The sequence below is a fragment of the Pristis pectinata genome, chromosome 6 (assembly GCF_009764475.1).
Source record: "Pristis pectinata isolate sPriPec2 chromosome 6, sPriPec2.1.pri, whole genome shotgun sequence".
Taxonomy (NCBI): domain Eukaryota; kingdom Metazoa; phylum Chordata; class Chondrichthyes; order Rhinopristiformes; family Pristidae; genus Pristis; species Pristis pectinata.
The window spans coordinates 88,869,906-88,891,078 of record NC_067410.1 but is presented as its reverse complement, the minus strand read 5'-3'; the positions used below and the strand labels follow the sequence as shown (position 1 = coordinate 88,891,078).

Sequence of the window (21,173 nt, the reverse complement as noted above, 5' to 3'; positions counted from 1 at the left end):
GATTACTACTAACGCCTCCACAGTCTCTCTAGCCACCTCTATCAAAACCCTGGGGTGTAGTCCATCCAGTCCAGGTGACTTATCCACCTATGAACTATGATGTATTATGACCACAAGTTAAGGGGAAATTTTCAATACAAAACAGAAAATGCTGAAAATACTTAGCAGGTCAGGCCACATCTGTGGGAAGAGAAGCAGAATCAACATTTCATGTCAGGGATGCTTCATCAGAACTGAAAAGGAGACAAAAGAAGTTCGTAAAGCTGCAGATAGGGTGGGGGAGGGGGATGTCTCTCATAGGGTAAAACTGGGGTGACCATGGGGGGATATGCTGCAAACAGGGTTATGTGGTCAATGAGTGAATGGGAGAACATAGACGGAATAACACACACAAAAGAATGTGAGAGTTGCAAAATGCAGAGCAGGAGAAGCCCAGCAGGTCAAGCTGGGAATGTCCTCTACTCAAATTTTCAATCTTGGGAATGCTATCCCTTTTACATAAACAATCAGCCAGGTTCCATAGAAGTTATTAACACAAAATTAATAAGTGTTGAGAAAAATCTGAACCACAAGTTTCACCTGCAATTTGCCATCAAATTTTTAGTTTGTGCATTTACAAATATAGAAGAATTCAAAAAAATATTCTATTCTATTTCTCTTTTACCACACTCATATTCTGTTGCAGCAACTTTTCAACAAACAAGGCACTGTGACTGCCCTTCACTAAAAGATACAATCAAGAAACACATATAATTTACCCAATACAACTGAAAAACAGATATGTATGGCATATTCTTAGAGCTAAAAGCTGTAAAAAAAAATTAGCCTTCATTATATTAAGTTCGCTGCTCTTATATGATCAGATCCTTCTCATAATCAAGTCTAAATACAGGTGTGTGCTATAAACACACCTTCATTCAACAGAGGTCAAGCTATGCTAGCAAGGTAGCAATGAACCTTCAGTTACCAAACATATTGCAAACACATTACAAACCGTACAATCACCTTCTCCTTTAACTCCATAAAGGGCTTGCAATTAGAATTTAAATATGGACCCTAGTGCTACAATGTTTTTTTGTAGGACTCCTCGTTGAAATAGGGTATAGGTAGAAAAGAATTTACTTGTTCTTTATGGTAATTGAGGATGCTTGTCAAACAATGAATTATCTAGTTGCTGTCTCCATGTGCCATGCATAAAGTAAGGGAAAAAAAATCACCGGGTCAGGTTCATCAAAAGTTCTTTTAAGCTGATAATCATTGGTAGAAGCATGGGACTCTCCTAAAATTTGAATAAATGGGAGATCTCATATGTGATAATGTTTGTGTTTTTGAAAATCTGAGGAAGCATTTCAGTATCCCATTAATTATTTAGTTATCTTGGTTATTTAAGACACAATAAAGCATCAACATAAAACATCTGCCACCTTGTAAGATGGAATTTTTTTTTTTATTTCTTCCTATCCTGGAAAAAAAAGAGATCCTTGGAGCCCAAATTACTTGAACCTTGGAACATTTGTTTGGAAGGTAAAAACTGAGAGCAGGCACAGATTATTTCCCGCAGAAGTATGTCATGTTTAACTGTATCAATACAGTTGAGTAATACCATTATTTTGTCCAAATCAGATAGATGTAATTGAGTTCCAACTGTAGAGTCCTGGGCACAAAACCAAGGCTTACAATGCAGCACAATGCTGAGAGTACCACCACTGGAATTGTTGCCTTCAAATGGGGTGTTAAAATGAGACCCTTTCTCATTCTTCCAGGTAGATATACAAGGAGCCTTAAACTATTCTATAGAACTGCAAGACAGGTCTCCAAGGTGTGTTAGAAAACATTTATCCCCCAACCAATACCTTAAGAGAAAGCTAATCTCATCTTTATCACATTGCTGTTTATGGGAACATCCCAAGGGCATTTTGACTGCCATATTTCTTATAACATGACCACCTCAATGAAGCAACAGTAATTAACAAGCTCTGGTATCGCAGAGGTTGCAAAAAGCATTCTATGAATGCAAGTTATTCTCTCCTTTCAGGACCGGATCAATTTTTATTCATGGGATATAGGCACTGCTGGCAAAACTAGCACTTATTGCCCACCCCCAATTCCACCTATGCATGGCACACATACAAATTTCACAGACATAGGCAGGAATGAATGTTTAAGATGATGGATGATGCACCAATCACATGAGCTTTGTCCCACATGATGTTCAGCTTAAGTGTTGCAAGTAGAGAATATACCATCATGTGTTTAACATTCCTTATTGGTATTGGAAAAACTTTGGTGAATTTCAAAGTTGTCACTTTTGCAGAACATCCAGCCTCTGACCATCAACTGTAGCCACAGTAATTTGTGGCTTGTTACATTTCGTTTCCAATGATCAGAACTCATCAGGAAGTTGACAGTTACTGATTCAGTTGATAATTGATAATTTAATGACAAACAGAGATGCTTCACCTCTTTTATTGCTGATGATCTCTGCCTTTCACCTGAATGGTAGTAATCTTACTGTCCACTTATTAGCCCGAGTGTCATTGTGGTCTTGCAGCAAATGGGCATGAATGACTTCATTAATTGGAATAACAAGTAGGAATGAACACTCTGCAATCATCAATAAAAAAAAAACTACTCCTGATCTCAGGACTAGTGGAACCTGAACAAGTTTAACTCCACCCAGACAGATTTCAGGCTGAACTCAAGAGGATAGGTGTAAGAAACACCTACCTACAAATTTAAAATAAAAAACAAAGTTCTGGAAACACTCAGCAAGTCATGACTCATCTATGGAAAGAGGAACAGGGTTAGCTTTTCAGGTCCAAGACCTTTCATCAGAACTAGGAAAGAGAGATAAAAAGGAAATTTTGTAGCAGAGGAAGTGGTGGAAGGAATAGATAGGACAAAGGGAATATCTGTGATAGGACGAAACCAGACCAAGTGGTTTAATGGGGAAGTTAGATGGTGATTGTGCTTTTTTGTCTATGCCATGTGTTGCTAAGAGCAGTGCTGTGGGATGTGCCCAAATATCAGGATGTACTAATACAGAGAAAAGCTGCGCTAAAGTCACAGATGGATGACTGGTAGAAATGATACAGACAGAAAGAACAAAAATTCAGTGAGGAGTCCAATATTGATATCAATTAACTGTTTTCCTTTCCACATATGCTAATTGACCTGCTGAGAGTTTCCACCATTTTTTGTTTTTTTTCAGATTTTGAGCATCTGCATTTTTTTTCCTGGATTTTCACCTACAGATTTAAATATACTCATTTCTCAGAGTGGGAATTAAACCAAGATCCTTTCAAATCGGCGATGGCGAGGGTGAAGAATGGATGGGTTAGTGTAGATACAGTGTTGCAACTCTATTAAAATGACTCGGCTAGAGATATGGCTACTCCTAAAGCAAATGTCCACAACACTGCAGCCAGAATGTCATTGGGACCAGTGTTGGGATCCAGTATGCTTAGCCATTTCTTCCTTTTATATAAAATAAATTGAACTGACTGAAGGGAGGACAAGATAGAGATGGAGCAATGATGGAGGAATCAGGAGGATGTCAAAGTGGATCATCAACTTGGCAATTGGGGATATTTGCAAACACTGCCACCTTGTGATGTTTTAGCACTGTATTTTTAAAAGGAAATTGTCATCCAATTTTCTCACACTCTCATCACCACCATCATAAATAACTCTCATTAAGATATGGTTCTATGCAATCAGCAGCCTATTAAATTCTCACCCAAGTGATCATTTTCTTTGGTTACCATACACACCAAGATCAACTTAACACAAGACAGTAAAAACTGAACCAGAGACCTTTGCTTGATATGGCATGCCTTGAACCACCAGCAGATCTTACCTGACATATTAAACATTTACAAGCAAAGGCAAGGAAATTTCCTTGAAATTATCAGTGATAATATGAAACTATTAAAACTGACATGGTAAAGATAAAACAGCACCATTTGCTGGATGTAATTTTTTTTAATACTCGCTCACAGGCTGGCCAAATCAGCACACAATACACTAAGAAAAAGCTGAATTTTGTTACCTCAACGTAACCAATTGTTGACAAATGACATACTTATTTGCTTTGGTATTGAGATACAAATGCTCCAGATGTATATGGGAAGCGGCAACTATCAATGGTCCATAGACAAATATAGAGTGATACATCATGGAAATAAAATATGAAGACAAATATTTTTGACTGCTCTGATTGGTGATTTAAGTACATGCACTAAGTACATTTTAAACTGGTGATTTAAGTCTGTCTGTGTTGATAACTACTTTTCAACTTGAGAGTTACTCTGAAAATTTTCCCAATATTAAACACTCCAAAGGTGAAGAATGTACAGATTAGAAATTCCCTTCAAACCCAATAAATATTATTCAACTCAAGCATTAAATCGAAAGAGCGAGCTAAAAGAGAGAAGAAAGCCTTAAATCAATATCTTTATGGTTGCGATAACTTTTAAAATAATATGCTTCCAAAAAGCAATTGTTCAACAAATAACTTAATAAATGCTGGACAAAGTATTGTATTAGCTAATAAAAAGGAATTTGAACATTTCTTTTAAATAAATATTTTTGGTTATATGCATTAGTAGAAGAAAGGTATGGGTAAATTTAAGTACATAATTCATTAAATTTGGGGGAAAATATATTAGCCATATGGAAATTAAGAAAATAATTCAGTATTTCTATTTAACTTACAGGTTTTCCTCCAGTATTCTTCAAAGGATAGATGGCAAAATGAACCTGAAGGTGAAACTCCAGTTTCTGAAGCAGTTGATCATTTTCTCTAACATGAGGCAAAATGTGATGCTCCCAAAGTTTGAAGAATGCCTTTCTATTTCCATCATCAAATGCTTCAAGTAAATTTTTCTGTTGAAAAATGAGAAAAAAAAACTATTTAAAAATACTATGATATTTTGATGATAACGTTTTCCAAAAGAAGTCATTCTTGTACTTTGGAGTCCCTTGCTCATCGCTTAGCTTATTTGTCATTCATTCTTGGCATATGGGTACTATTGATAAAACCAGTATTTATTGATTATGTCTAATTAACCTAGAAGGTGATGGTGAGTTACTTTCTTGAACTGCTGCAAACATTCTGGTGAAAATATTCCCATAATGTTGTTGGGTAGGGAGTTCCAGAATTTAAACCCAGTGGTGATGAAAAAGGGGTGACATTTCCAAAGTCAGCAAGCGTGTGAATTGAAGGGAAGCATAAAGACATGGAGTTCTCATATGCCTGCTGCCCATATCCTTTTTGATAGTAGAAGTTGTGGATTTGGCAGATGCTGTCAAAGTAGCCTTAGCGAGTAAATTCAATGCAGTTTGCAATGGGTGAATACATAGCCTAGTGGATGAAGTGAAAATCAAACTAGCTGGTTTGTCATGTATCAAGCTCGAGTAATGCTGGAGCCTCATTTATCCACTTCATCACATTCTTGACCTCTGTCTTGTAGATAATGCAAAGGGTTTTTGAAGTAAGGAGGTGAGCCACTTGCTGCTAGATACCCAGTCACTTGTCAACATTGTAATTATATGGCTTATCCAGTTAAGTTTCCAGTCAATTGAGATTTATGGTTTTTAATCACTTGTAAACAGTCAGTGGTCATGTGTTAAAATTAACCAAGCAAGCATCAGATATGGCACTGAACTCAACATCCACACATTCCTAATAACATTCACTGCTTTGAAAAGAGATTAGAAAGAAGAAAGAAGTTTTCAAATTCATTAAGCTGATTCATAAAATAACTGGATCCTTTTGTAATCATAGAATTGCTATAATATAGTGGCAGTTATTTGGTCAATTGAGTCCATAGAGCAATCCAGTTAGTTCCATTCCCCTGCTCTTTCCCATAACCCTGCAGACTATTTACCGCCGCCGCCCCCCCCCCACTTCAAGTGTCTATCCAATTTCTTTTCAAAAGCCATGACCGATAACCTTCACCATCCTTACAGACAGAAAGTTTCAAATCACAACTGATTTGACTGATTTCTCGATTAAAAACTGATAAATCCTGAGGATCTGATTCACCCCTTTCAAAACTCTGGAATATGAAGACAGTGGATATTCTGGTTATCATTTTCCAAAATTTTAGAATGGCACTGCAGGTTGGAAGGTAACAAATGTGACCCCACTGGTTAAGAAAAGATGGAGAGAGAAATCTGTTAGCCTGATGATGGTGGTTGGGTAAAATACCTGGAATTCCCAATAAAGAATGTAGTATCAATAAACTAAGAAAATAATATGACTAAGCAAAGTCAAAATGGATCTATGAAAGGGAAATCATGTTTCACTAATCTATTGTGGAGTTTTTTTGAGGATGTATCTAGTACAATAAATGATGAGAAACCAGTAGATGTGACTTGTTGAGATTTCCAGAAGTCTTTTGATCAGGTCCAACACTGGGAGGTTGGTCAACAAAGTAAGAGCACATAGGAAGGATGTGGAAGCTTTGGAGAGGGTGCAAGAGAGATTTACCAGGATGCTGCCTGGATTAGAAGGCAGATGCTTTTAAGGACAGGCTGGACAAACTAGGGTTGTTTACTCTGAAGCAGTGGAGGCTGAAGGGTAACCTGACAGAAGTTTATAAAATTATGGGAGGCATAGACAAAGTAGAAAGCCAGTATCTTTTTCTCCACGGTCAAAATGTCTAATAACAGAGGGCATGCATTTAACCCAAGAGGGGGAAGTGCAAAAGAGAAGTGTGGGGCAAGTTTTGTTTTACACAGAGAGTGGTGGGTGCCCAGAGTGAGCTGCCGGGGTGGTGGTGGAGGCAGATATGATAGAGATGTTTAAGAGGCTCTTAGATAGGTACATGAATATGCAGAGAATGGAGGGATGCTGACCATGTGCAAGCATAAGGGATTAGTGTAACTAGGCATCATTAGCTTAATTAGTTCAGCACAACATCATGGGCCGAAGGGCCTGTTCCTGTGCTGTACTGTTCTATAAAATTGGAAATAAAACACCAATGTGGATCGAGAAAGAGAAAAAAAAGTAGCAAGGACCCCACTGGTCTTTTCTGCTTTGGCATTCTGTGAAGAGTGGGGTACCACATGGATCAGAGCTATGGCTTCAAGGATTCACAAAACATGTCAACATTTTGGTTGAGGCAATCAAATGCAACTTTTCCAAGCTAGTTGATGACATAAATCCAAGGGGGAAATTGAGCAGTGATTTGGAATGCAAAGGGACCTTAAAGAAGAAATAGACAAGCTGAGTTAATGGGTAGCAGCGTGGCAAATGTAATAACAGTGTAGACAAAATTACAAGGTTATCCACTTTGGTCAAAGAAACAGAGTGTTGAGAGGTTGGTGTTGGTGTTCGAAGAGACCTGGGTGTCATTGTACACCAGTCAGTGAAAGCTAACATACAGGTGCAGCAGGCACACATAAAGGCAAAACAGTACTTTGATCATTATGTGTGTGTCAAGAGTTGATGATAGCAGGCCTATGGGACGTGCCCAAAAATCAGGTTGTATGAATAGAGAGAAAAGCTGAGCTAAAGTCACAAATGGATGACTGGTAAAAATGATACAGACAGAAAGAATTATGTTTGAGGACTTGAGCCTAAGGGTAGAGATCTCTTAGTTCAAGAACAAAGAGCTTTAATACCATATCTGGAGTATTCTGCACAGTTTTGGTCTCCTTATAGGAGATATATTATAGGAGATATATAGGAGAAAGGATATATTTGCAATAGAGGTACTGCAAAGAAGAAACACCAAACAGATTCTAGGCATGGCAGGTATTTCGTAAACAGTTTAGAAAAATGAGAAGTGACCTTTTTGAAACATATGAAATTCTACAGAGTTTGACAAGGTAGATATGGGAAGAATATTTCCCCTGACTGTGGAGTCCAGAACTAAGGGTCATAATCTCAAAATAAGAAGGTCATTTGAAACTGTAATGAGGAGAAATTCCTTCAGTCAAATCCTTGGGACTATTTATCCCAGGGTGCTGTGGGGGCCCATTCATTAATTTCATTCAAAGCTGCTATCAATAAATTTTGGGGTATTAGAGGAATCAAGGAATATGAGGGATAGGGCAGAAAATGGTGCTGAACACCATGGATGAACATCCATAATGTTTTTGGATGGCAACACAGACTTAACAAGCACAACAGCCAATTTCTGCTCCTGTATTTTATGTTCTTACTTTTATCAAAGAAAAAAATTCCAAACATTCCCCTGCACGTCTGCAAACTTGGGTTCTGAATCGGGAACTGTTTTTCCTTATTTAAACCCATCATAATTTGCACACCTCCAATAAATTTCCTCTCGATCTTCTTTGCTTCAAGTAAGAACATTCCCAGATTCTCCGTAACTCTACAGCTGAAATCCTTCATCCCTGGAACCATTCTACTCAATTTTTTTTTTACCTGATGTGTGGTCACTAAATTGCACATAATACTTCACACTGATCAGTGTTTAATAAAGATTTAATATAACTTCCTTGCTTATTCCATGCTTCCATCTATAAAGTCCAGGTCTCTCAACAGGTCCTTCCACTTTCAAAGACTTATGCACATAATCATCGAGATTCCTGTACATCCTGTAGATCCACATATTCAAAGATGTTAAAAAAGCCCTTGGATCAGACAGAAAATAAATCACTGTTGTTTCCATACATCTGAAAATCTGCTCTATAAAGTAATCAGCAAAATAATTAATGAAAACTGCAGATGCTGGAAATCTGACATTAAAAACAGAAAATGCTGGAAACATTCAGTAAGTCAGACAGCATCTGTGGCAAGAGAAATAATTTAACATTTCAAGTCTGAGAACCTTTGTTAGAACTGGGAAAGAGAGAAAACGAGTTAGTTTTCAGTTGCAGAGAGGCGGACTAGGGATGGGTAGAACAAAGGGAATATACTGTATCTGATAGTATGAAACCAAATGAGTTAAGATGGCGGTCAGAAGCAGATTTGCAGAAGCTAATGCCAGGGCTGTGGGACATATCCAGCATGCCAAACTATACTGATGGAGAGAGAAAACAAACTTCAACACAGAATTTCTAAGTGATCTCATACAAACTGAAACCATACCAAGAAAAGAGTGATCAAATGTAATACTTTTAACAGGAATGTTATTTCTTTATCAATACCTAAAAGCATGCTTCATGAAGTGATATTTATCACAGTGTAGAATACGTAAAAATTGTCAAGTATAATTCAGAATGTAATATTAATTGCAGTCTAGTTTAATTAAGAAGTCTTTACAAACTTTACCTGAATGCGCAAAGTCTTAAGATTTTGGCCAGCACTCACTGGTGGTTTTGGGATGGTCTTTCCCTTGTTTTTGCATTCCTTATCAAACATATTCAGAGTTTCTTCAAAAGCCGCAAACTTTAAATACTGAGTGAGAAACGGAAACAGTTTAAGGTGTAGTTTTAATAAAAATGTCAACATTCCAATCAAACTTACATTTTATTGTGAGAAAGAAATGATTAACAGTAAATGTCATTATTAGTGACAGCGGGAGAAGACAAAGTTATCTCAGGCTCCAAATGAGAATTTGGTGAAAATTAAGCATCCACTTGTGTGATTTAGTCCATTCACCATTATGTCAATTTAGATTTTGTATTAAAAGTCCCCCTTTCCTCAAACTAATTCCCCAATAATCAGGGAACATAATCTTCTGTTGCAGGGTACCTGCCATTAATTTTTTTATACAATTAGGCCTTCTAATTTTCTTCATGTTCAGTGCCTAAAAGAGCAAGATCCAAAAAGGACACAACAAGTGAAATCAATCATCTCCAATCTCAATGAACTGGGTCAATAATCAAATTTAAGGATTGTGAAATTAAAGTGCAAATACTGAGAAATATAAATTAGAGGGCAGGAATTTAATTTAATTCCAAATTGGAAATGGTAAAAAAGTTATAAACAAAAAAAGACTAAGAATGAGTCAGGAAACAAGAGAGCCAATATGGAAACATGTTTTTTTTATTTTAAAATATTACATTTAAAGATCTGAAACAACAGTTCAAGCTTGTGGAAATGAGACTCCATGCTATATTAGTTAATTTTCAGAAAACAAGGAGGTTGCCCATCAGTAATTATACCCATTCAACGGGTATTTCAACTAACATGGACAAGATTTAGCTTTATGTGACAAGTTTAGTTCACATCTACAATCAAAAGAACAATTTTGCATAATTCAATGCACTTCAACAGTGATATAGACAGCACAAATTTGGCTTATCATCTAGAATTTAGTTTGGAAATCTTTTAATGTGCACAGATGGCATTGGTATTGGTTTATTATTGTCACTTGTACCGAGGCACAGTGAAAAGCTTGTCTTACAAACCGATCGTACAGGTCAATTCATTACACAGTGCAGTTACGTTGAGTCAGTACAGAGTGCATTGATGTAGTACATGTAGTGCAATACTCTTTCCAACCTACCTCCTTTATCAAACCATTTAGTTCAGCTTCATATGTCAAGTTGTCCCCCATGATCCATAAATTGTATTATCACCTCATAGCCAATCTATATTAAAACAAAATCAAAACACAAGGACGTGAGATATTCCTGGCAGATAAGATAAAGGAGAATCCTATGAGATTCTATTAGTATATTAAGAGCAAAGGGGCAACTAGGGAGAGAATAGGTCCCCTACAGAATCAGTGTGGTCATCTATATGTGGAGCCATGGGAGATGGGCAAAGGGCATAAATAAATGCTTCTCATCTATATTGACCATGGAGAAGGTCGAGGAAGCTAGCGAAATCAGGGACGAGAACAGTAATGTCCTAAAACCAACCAATATTACTAAAGAGATTTATAAAATCATGGGGCATAGACAAGGTGGATGGACACAGTCTTTTTCCGTGGGTAGGGGGAACCTAAAGCTAGAGGGCAAAGGTTTAAGGAGAGAGGGGAAAGATGTAAAAGAGATTTAGAGGGGAAGATTTTTCTTACAGAGGATGGTGGGTATATGGAATGAGCTACCAGAGGAAGTGGTAGAGGCAGGTATTATTACAACACTTAAAAGACATTTGAACAAGTTCATGGATAAGAAAGGTTTGGAGGGATACAAGCAGGCACTGTAGTGCAGCGGTTAATGTAACGCCAGCGATCTGGGTTCAATTCCAGCCACTGTCTGTGAGGAGTTTGTACATTCTCCCCATGTCTGCGTGGGTTTCCTCCGGGTGCTCTGGTTTCCTCCCACATTCCAAAGACATACGGGTTAGGAAGTTGTGGGCAGACTATGTTGGCGCTGGAAGCGTGACGGCACTTGCATGCTGCCTCCAGAACATTCTACACAAAAGATGTATATGTGTGTTTCGATGTACATGTGACTAATAAAGATATCTTATTTTATCTCATCAATGCAGGCACATGAGACCAGCTCAGGAAGGCACCTTGGTCAGCATGAACGAGTTGGGCCGAAGTGCCCTTATCCATGCTGGGTACTCTGAGAACAAAGGGAAGCCACTGCAGTACCACCATTCTTGCACATCAGATTCTCTCACATCATTTCAACCTCCCCTCATTTACACATGAATTTATCTTCATTTCTGTTTGTTCCCTCTGTTTCACAACTTGTTCAATAGCCAGCAGCTCCTTACTGTTTGCTTGCTGTACAAACTCATCTCTCTGGCTGCCCCTCTCCTTCTCAATTCTAACTGCCCATTTATTATCTCATCTCTTTTCTCATTCTTTCTCAAAATACATTCATTTTTACCTTCTATCCTGCCTCTCTTGAGTTTAGCCCTCAGCTTATTCTACTGCTCCCTTCCTTGTCAAATAAAGTGAATGTTGCACAGTATCTGAAATATCAGAAAAACAGAAAATGATGGAGACACTCAGCAAGTCAGACAGCATCTAACCAACATTTTCTCTCTTTATCAGTTCTGACAAAGGATCCTAGATCTGAAATATTGTGTTTCTCTTTGAACAAATACTGTCTCAACTGCAATTTTATTCTAATTGAGTCCTTTCTTATAAAAATTGTTTTTCTTGTGAATGCTGCTGCAAGTAATTTTTCATTACACCTGTGCATATATGTACTTGTGCATATGACAATAAACTTGATTTTGACTTTATGTCAGACTTCCAGCATCTGTAGTTTTTTGATTTTTATTTCAAATATCATAAATATTGTTCTTCCCAATTTATATATCTGATCTAGTTAAAATGTCTTAGAAGAGGGGTAACAACAAGAATAATGCAAATATAGTAACAAATTTTGACAAAGTTTACTATATGTAAAAAAAAGTGTCAAGAACAAAATCTGTAGACCAGAATCCCTCCCAAAAAAAAGAGGAAAAGAGAAAACAATGGACAAAAATACAAAATGAATTTATTGCATGTTTGAAGACAAATTGCACAGATCATAAGATTGAATTCCAAAAACAATACTAAAACACTGACAAGTATCTGTCTTCATACGACATGGATTATTTGACACTGTTTTAATTTAAACAGGAAGCAAAGGCCCGCATTTAAATGTATAAAAGGAATGCAGTACATTGCAAACCGATCACCACTTTTGTTTGTTGGTCACTTGACACAGTGCGAACAGAGCAAATCAGATGTACCCTTTCCTTTGCTATGCTCCAGGGTCAGCCAAGGCAACTGGTTGGGTGGGTGAAGAGGTGACTGTCTGTCTCTGTTGTGGCAGAGTGAACATGGTACTGGATATAATCTGCTTTTCATGAACCAGAACACCACAAGGACTAATCAGCATGCTAGGCAATATAAAGAATGTTATTTTTTGACGTTTGATGTTGATGTTGGCATCATTGGCAAGGAAAACAATTTGAGAAGGCGTAGCGAACCTCATTCTTGACCAATGTAATCCTCCTGAAGGGATCTCCCACTGTGCTGTAGCACTGGGAGTCCAAGGATTTGGGTGCAGTAACTTTTTTTTTCAATTCTTGATTTTTCAAAGCCGTACCTCTTTAAAGAGGGAACCACATCTTCCGATACCACGGGAAACAGTGGCTCCTTATAAAGAGCAAGAGAAAAAGCAAACGCATGCAAACCTTCAATATTTAAAACCCAGCTTCCCAGATGATCTGAAGGCGGCGCTGGAAACGTGCGGCCGAGGTAACCGGGCCCACCCTGCTTCAGATTACCAACCCCCAGGCCAGCTCCAGCTCCAGCAACAGTTATTCGGCTACGACACGCTGCTATTAGCTGAGTGACTGCACTTACAACTAAATGCCTTGAGCTCTGCACGCCGGTCAACGAAACACCGCCATCGGCAGCCAGCCGGGCACCGGAAGCAACTCCTTGGCAACGGTCGGCAACGCCAACGGCAAACAATAATAAATAAACCGGTCGCAAAGTGTCGTAAGGCAATGGGTGTTTGCAGGACGTTCCCCACCCACCCACCCGTCTGCCCCCCTCAACCCCGGAGAACGAAGGCGGCGCCACACTGGATGGGGGGGGATCCAGGTCTTGTCGCTCGCCAGCGCTGGCCGAACTCACCTTTGAGTGTTGGGAGATTGGAGCCCCAGATTCCAGCATCTGCAGTCTCTTGTGTCCCCATCTCGGAGGTTAGAGGGGCATGACGTGACCTGTTGAAAAACATGACGACCTGCTGTAATATGCTGCAGCGGGTTTAATTTGTAATACAATACTTCCCGCTCCCAAAACCAACTTTTAATCTTGACCAGTGCCAATGCGGAGGTGGACTGACTCCTACCTTGCAAGAGGCTAGACAGCAGCTCCCGGACACCTCATTCCTACTTCTGGACCATGGCCTCGCCAACGATTATCAGGCCACTGTCTTCCATACCACCACAGATCAGGAGATCTTACGCTTCCATTCCTCGTAAAGAAAGCTTTAGGATTTTCTGTTTCTTTCTGGAATATAGATCTACCCGGTTGCCCTCTACTAACACACTCCTCTGCCTGGCAGAACTTGTCTTTATCCTGAACAACTTCTCTTTTGAGTTCTCTCACTTTCTACGAATCAACGGTGTAGCCATGGGAACTTGCATGGGCCACGTCTTTGTTCCAAACCTACTCTTTCTTTGCTACATCGATGGCTACACTGGCACTGCCTCTTGCACCCTTGCAGAACTCGTCAATTTCATCAATTTCGCTACTAACTTCTACCCTGCCCTCAATTTCACTATTTCCAACACCACTCTCCCCTTTCTTGATCTCTCTGTCCCCATCTTAGGAAACAAACTATACACTGACATTTACTACAAACCCACTGACTCCCACACATCTCTTGGAAGAAAGCCATCCCTTACTCTCAGTTTCTCTGTCTCTGTTTTCAAGATGAGGCGGTCACTCCAGGACACCTGAGATGTCTTCCTTTTGCAGGAAACGTAGCTTCACTGCCCCCCCCCCCCCCCATTACTGTGGTTGATGGACCACTAACTCTTATCTCCTCCATTTCCCACACTTCTGTTCTCATCCCATCTTCCCTCCCCCTCAGACCTTTTACCCCACTAGCCTCCGCATCCAGCACATCATTCTTTGACATTTTGGCCAGCTAACATCAGTCTATCTTCCACTCCCCACCCCTTTCTGCTTTCCCACAGGGACCACTCTCTCCGTGACTCCCCGATTCACTTATCCCTCCCACCCAGCCCTCCCCCTCCCATGGCACTTTCCCCTGCAACCATGGGAGATGTAACATTTGTCCCTGCATCTCCTCCCTTATTTACATGCACCTCCTCCAACCTCGTCTATTGCATTCAGTGCTCTCAATGAGGCCTCTTCTATATTGGTGAGACCAAGCACAAACTAGACAATTGCTTTGGTGATCATCTGTATTGGCCACCTGGAGCTCCCGGTTACTAGCCATTTTAAATCCCCCTTCTCATTACCATAACAATTTGTCTGTCCTCAGCCTCCTCCACTGTTAGGGTGAGGCTAAACGCAAACTAGAAAACAGCAGCTCATATTCCGCTTGGGTAGCCCACCACCCAATGGCGTGAACATTGAATTCTCCAATTTCAGGTAATCAGTTCCCTCTCTCTCTCCTAATCTAGCCAGGTTATCCCACACACCCCCTCCTTTCCAAGACAACCCCCCTTGCCCCCCCCAGCCCCCTATCGTCTAGTTTCTTTACCTTCCCCTATCTACTCCAATTGCCCATCAGCAACACAGTCCTCCCTCTGGGTCCCACATCCCCTAACCTCTCTCCCCACTGTTCCCATCTGCCCATCATCCCTCCCTTATTCGGTTCCACTATCCATCTTACTTTCGTAACAGATTCCATAATCTGCCACCCTTTGTTTTCTCCATTTATCATCTCCCATTCTCTGTCGCTTTCTTCCCTCTTCCCACTTCCCTCCCCCACCTGACTCCATCTGTCAATCAACCATTCCTTACCTGGATCCACCTATCGCTTGCCAGCTCTTGCCACACCCTTCCCCTCTCACCTCTTTTTCTGGCTATCAACCCTCTACTTTTTCAGTCCAGATGTTGACTGTCCATTTTCCTCCACACCTGCTGAGTGCCTCCAGTAGCTCGTTTTTGATACAAGTCATTGGCATTTATAGTAGTCACACAAGAGCGTTTAATTTTTGAATGGAAATAGCTCGGTTTTAACTGAGGGACTGTGGATTGTTTTCTGTCACCTCTGCTAAATTCAAAATTTTATTTGCGGAGTGGAGAAAGCAAATGACAGGAATGCAAGGACTACAATAGTTCAGGAAGATGTTCACCTGCACCCTCTCAAGGGCAATTAGAAATAAATAGTGGTTGTCCCAGTCACACATCCCAGAAAGGACCAGCAGAGGGTAGTGAATGGAATGTTTGTTCTACATCGAGCCTGGTTTAACATATCTGGTGGGCAAAACCTTCAATTTCTGGAGAGTATAAAATGGATAGTATGAATAGTTGAATGAATAGTTTGAATCAAATGAAAAAGAAGAATATATTATGCTAATCAATCCCACCTTGGCAATATGTTGCACCAAAGGAACGGTTGATTTTTTAACTGAATTAGCTCAATTTGCATCGCTAAATGTAAAGAGCAGACTGCTGAAATGTTTATGAATGTTAGAAAATTAATAAGGCTATGACTGAGAGGAGGGCAGGTAGTTCTGCTAGAAAAATACCACAATGGCAAAACAAAAGACAAGCAGTTTAAAAGTTAGACAGACTGAAAGTTTGTTTCACTTTAGTAATGTTGGCATCAACTAGGAATTGTCATTGCTTGTAGTACTAGGCCAAGAGAGCCTTTTATCTTTGTTTCCCATTTAGGTAATGTGTTGTGAGCATAATTTTCATGTTGCTTTCTGTTATCAATAATTGACAAGATTACAGGGGAATGGAGTAACAGCTGCCCTGGCCACCAAACTTGATTTCAGTCCTTGGTTGAAGGAGACTTTGTGTACGTGAATATTCTGTTGCTCACCAAGTTATTGTTTGTGAGTATAAAGACCCTGCAGTAACTGTGCTAAGGTAGCACTCCAAATCCTTAACTAGAGTGGAATCTCACAGTTTGATTGACTAGGATTTTCCTGAGAGCTGGACTTGATTTATTGTTATAACTTTACCAAAGATTGGTAAATTGGTTTATTATTGTCTTGCATGCCATTCGTACAGAACAGTTCATTACACAGTGTATCGGGTTAGTAGAAGGTAAAACAATAACGGAGTGCAGAATAAAGTGTTACAGTTACAGAGAAAGTGCAGTGCAGGTAGGCAATAAGGTGCAAGGTCATAACAAGTTACATTGTGAGGTCAAGAGTCCGGTGGGTTTCCTCCGGGTGCTCCAGTTTCCTCCCACATTCCAAAGACGTACGGGTTAGGAAGTTGTGGGCATGCTATGTTGGCGTCGGAAGTGTGGCGACGCTTGCAGACTGCCCCCAGAACACTACGCAAAAAGATGTATTTCACTGTGTGTTTCGATGTACATGTGACTAACAAAGATATCTTATGGTACTAGGGAACAGTTCAAGTGTCTTATAACAGCGGGATAGAAGCTGTTCTTGAGCCTGGTGGTATGTACTTTCATGCTTTTGTATCTTCTGCTCGATGGGAGGGGGAAGAAGAGAGAATGTCAGGGGTGAGTGGGGTCTTTGATTATGAGGCAGCGAGAAGTATAGACAGAACCCATGGAGGGGAGGTTGGTTTCCATGATGTGCTGAGCTGTGTCCACAACTCTCTGCAGTTTCTTTCGGTCACAAGTACAGCAGAGCAGTTGCCGTACCAAGCCGTGAGGCATCTGGATAGGATGCTTCCAATGGTTCATTGATAAAAGTTGGTGAGGGTCAAAGGGGACATGCCAAATTTCTTAAGCCTTCTGAGGAAGTAGAGGCACTGGTGAGCTTTCTTGGCCGTGGCATCTACGTGGTTGGATCAGGACAGGCTATTGGTGGTGTTCTCTCCAAGGAACTTGAAGCTTTCAGTCTTCTCGACTTCAGCACCATTGATGTAGTCGGGAGCATGTGCACCGCACCCCCCCCCCCCCCTTCCTGAAGTCAATGACCAGCTCTGTTGTTTTGCTGATATTGAGGGAAAGGTTGTCATCATGACACCATGTCACTAGGCTCTCTATCTCCTGTACTCTGACTCATCGCTGTTTGAGATACGGCCTACAACAGTGGCATCATCTGCAAACTTGTAGATGGAGTTAGAGTAGAAACTGGCCACGCAGTCATGAGTGTATAGGGAGTAGAGTAGAGGGCTGAGGACGCAGCTTTGTGGGGCACCAGTGTTGGGAATAATCGTAGTGGAGGTGTTGCTGCCTATCCTCACTGATTGCGGTCTGTTGGTCAGGAAGTCGAGGATCCAGCTGCAAAGGGAGGTGTTGAGTCCCAGTTCTCAGAGTTCGGTGATGAGTTTGCTTGGAATTATAGTATTGAAGGCGGAGCTGTAGTCAATAAACAATAGTCTAACATAGGTGTCTTTACTGTCCAGCTGTTCCAGAGATGAGTGTAGGGCCAGGAAGATGGCATCTGCTGTAGACCTCTTTTGGCAGTAGGCGAACTACAGTGGGTTGAAATTGTGTGGGAGGCTGCAGTTAATGTGTGCCATGACCAGCATCTCGAAGTATTTCATGATGGCGAATGTCAGAGTAACCGGGCAGTAGTTATTAAGGCACGTTACTGTGTTTTTCTTAAGTACTGGGATGATAATGGTCTTCTTAAAGCAGGTGGGAACCTCAGGTTGAAGCAGGGAGAGGTTAAAAATGTCTGCAAATACCCCCGCCAGCTGATCCTCACAGGATCTAAGGTCACGGCCAGGGACACCATTTGGGTCAAGTGCTTTCCGTGGGTTCACTCTCTGGAAGACTGATCTTACGTCTGCAACAGTGACAACAGAGTCCAGGTGCATTGGAGTCTGTAGGGGTGGGTGGTGACATTCCAATCCCTTCTGTTCAAAACGTGCATAGAATGCGTTAAGCTAATCGGGAAGGGATGTTCTGATGTGAATGTCCCAAATGCAGGCAATGAACTAAGTAGCTCTTGCAAGTCAGGTGGAGTATCACCAAGGAAATCACTAACATCTTACTTAATATACATTTTATAAAGGATAGAACAACCGCTGTCAAAAAAAAGCATCTGGAAACTAAAAATATTTTTAAAAAGTACAATTTTCAAAATAGGTGATGCTTGACCAACAATTTTGAATTCTTTAAGAAAAACAAAGAATAAATTAGTAACTGGATTCTGGATTTTTAAAAGACCATTAAGGCATTGCTTAGAAGATTCACAACTGAGGTCAGACAATGTGGAGTCAGGAGAAAGGTAGAAGGATGGATAGTTAGCCAGCTACAAAGCAGAGTAGAGGGGTAAATGGTAGCTAATCAGGCTGATAAAGAGGTCAGTATTCCCAAGTAAATTAATGATTTGGAAGTTGCTATCAAAGGAGGAATTTCTGAATGTAAATGTTGTGAGGTTTCATATTTTGGTATGAAAAATAAGGAGGTTACATATTCCTGGATTAATATGAATTAAAATGGGTTGGGGTGGAAAGGGACTTTGAAGTATATATGCTCAATGTACTACAAATTGTATAGCCTGTTAATAAGACCATTAAGAAAAGCAAATAAAAAAAAACAAAATTTATTTCTGAAGGGATTGAAATGAAAGTGATTGACGGTGTGCTATACTTTAATCAATCATCTGTTAAATTACACATGGAGTACCATGTACAGTTCTAGTTGTCATTTTCCATTAAGTGGGCCACATTATTCGCATGTCTAACAACATACTCTCAAAGTAGACATTTTATTCCCAGCTCTGTCACAGAATGAGATTACTAGACAGAGAGAGGACTAATCAACAAGCTTCAAAACGTGGACCTCTGTACCTCTCTCTGCAACTACATCCTTGACGTCCTTATCGGAAGACACACAGTCAGTGTGGATCGGTAGTAACATCTCCTCGCTGACAATCAACATAGGTGCACCTCAAGGATGCCCACTGCCCTACATTCATGACTGTGTGGCTAGGCACAACTCAAACGCCATCTATACATTTGCCAATGACACCACTGTTGGCAGAATCTCAGATGGCAATGAAGAGGCATACAGGAGTGAGATAGATCAGCTGGTTGAGTGGTGTCACAACAACAACCTCGCACTCAATATCAGCAAGACCAAGGAATTGATTGTGGATTTCAGGAAGGGGAAGTCGGGAGAGCACACACCAGTCTTCATTGAGGGGTCAGCGGTGGAAAGGGTGAGCAGCTTCAAGTTTCTGGGCATCAACATCTTAGAGGATCTATCCTGGGCCCAACACATTGATGCAATTACAAAGAAGGCATACCAGTGGCTTGTTAGGAGTTTGAGGAGATTTGGTACGTCACCAAAGACTCTTGCAAATTTCTATAGATGTACAGTGGAGAGCATTCTGACTGGTTGCACCACCACCACCTGGTATGGAGGCTCCAATGCACAGGATTGAAAGAGGCTGCAGAGGGTTGTAGACTAAGTCATCTCCATCATGGGCACAACCCTCCCCACCATCGAGGACATCTTAAATGGGCAGTGCCTCAAGAAGGCAGCATCCATCATCAAGGACCCTCACCACCCGGGACATGACCTCTTCATATTACTACCATCGAGGAGGAGGTACAGGAGCCTGAAGACCCACTCTCAACGTTTCGGGAATAGCTTCTTCCCCTCCGCCATCAGATTTCTGAATGGTCCATGAACACTACCTCGTTATTCCTCTTTTGCACTATTTATTTATTTTTGTAACTTAAACTAATTTTTACATTACTGTACTGCTGCCACAAGACAACAGATTTCACAACATGTCAGGAATAATAAACTTGATTCAAGAATGTGCTGAAAGTGTCCTTGAAAATATGTGATATCCTCATGGACTCTTGGGAATCCCTGGCCCATGACTGCTCAAAATGGAGAAGAAGCCTTCACACTGGCATTGAGAGCCTCCAGTCCATGCATTAGAAGTGCACAGAAGTCCTGCATAGATAGTGGAAGGAATGCACTCTTACAAACTTGTTTTCCTTCGCACTCAAGCATTTCCTGCCCCATCTGTGTTAGTCTATAGTTCCCACATCAGCTGGAGGAAGGTGAATAGACATTGGGATCCATGATAAAGAACTAGTTTGTTGGTGACATCAAAAGATCTCTATCACTCAGAACTGGTGCCATTACGAAAAAAAGCAGGGAAACAGAGAATTTTTGTCACTATTTTGGTGGGATTACATCATGGAAGATCAGTTTTTCCTTTATTTTATAAAAGTTAGCCACAAACCATATCGGTAACCAATTAACAATTGTATTGATTAGTTAGAGGAACAGCATTAATCTATATTTATGGTTACCAAAAATCTTAATAAACTCTTCACTGTCCAAAAGCAACAAAAGTGCATTTTCTTTGCCACTCCTGAGCACCCTGGCCATTGAAACATTTTGCTTATGTTTTATTTGATAACTTAAAAATGAATTAATGACCTGAATCAAGCACAAACCTGGAACCTATAGCCCAGACTGTTAAGATGTCTTTCAAAGGATTATAAATGATTCTCACAAACTTGATTCCAGCTTTCAACACTGATGAAAATGCTAATCAAAACCCATTGCTATAAAAATATCCTGTGGATATCATATATGTTATTTGAATGCAATGGCTAAACACACTGATCTGATTTAAATAATCCTACCATAGCATAGAATCACAAGTAGATGATGAAAATTACAATTTTCTTCTTAAAACTTTGAAGTTAGCAAACTTTTTTACAATGTGCTTTGCA

At 40.2% G+C, this 21,173-nt stretch overlaps 1 protein-coding gene across 7 annotated transcripts in view; it reads right to left on the bottom strand.

Annotated features, from left to right (window-relative positions):
• The window catches only part of LOC127571518 (lisH domain-containing protein ARMC9), a 73,848-nt gene extending 60,534 nt beyond the window's left edge, over positions 1-13,314 (bottom strand). For 6 of the 7 annotated variants that reach the window (XM_052017952.1, XM_052017946.1, XM_052017948.1 and 3 more), the window contains exons 1-4: positions 13,185-13,314; positions 10,428-10,512; positions 9,248-9,373; positions 4,717-4,887 (exon numbers count right to left, since the gene is read on the bottom strand). In XM_052017952.1, coding sequence (XP_051873912.1) covers positions 4,717-4,887; positions 9,248-9,373; positions 10,428-10,478 — 348 coding nt within the window. In that variant the 5' untranslated portion in view covers positions 10,479-10,512; positions 13,185-13,314. Of the gene's footprint in view, positions 1-4,716; positions 4,888-9,247; positions 9,374-10,427; positions 10,513-11,709; positions 11,795-13,184 lie in introns of all 7 variants that reach the window. The other variant, XM_052017947.1, reaches the window with a different exon arrangement.
• Between the last annotated feature and the right edge of the window lie 7,859 nt (positions 13,315-21,173).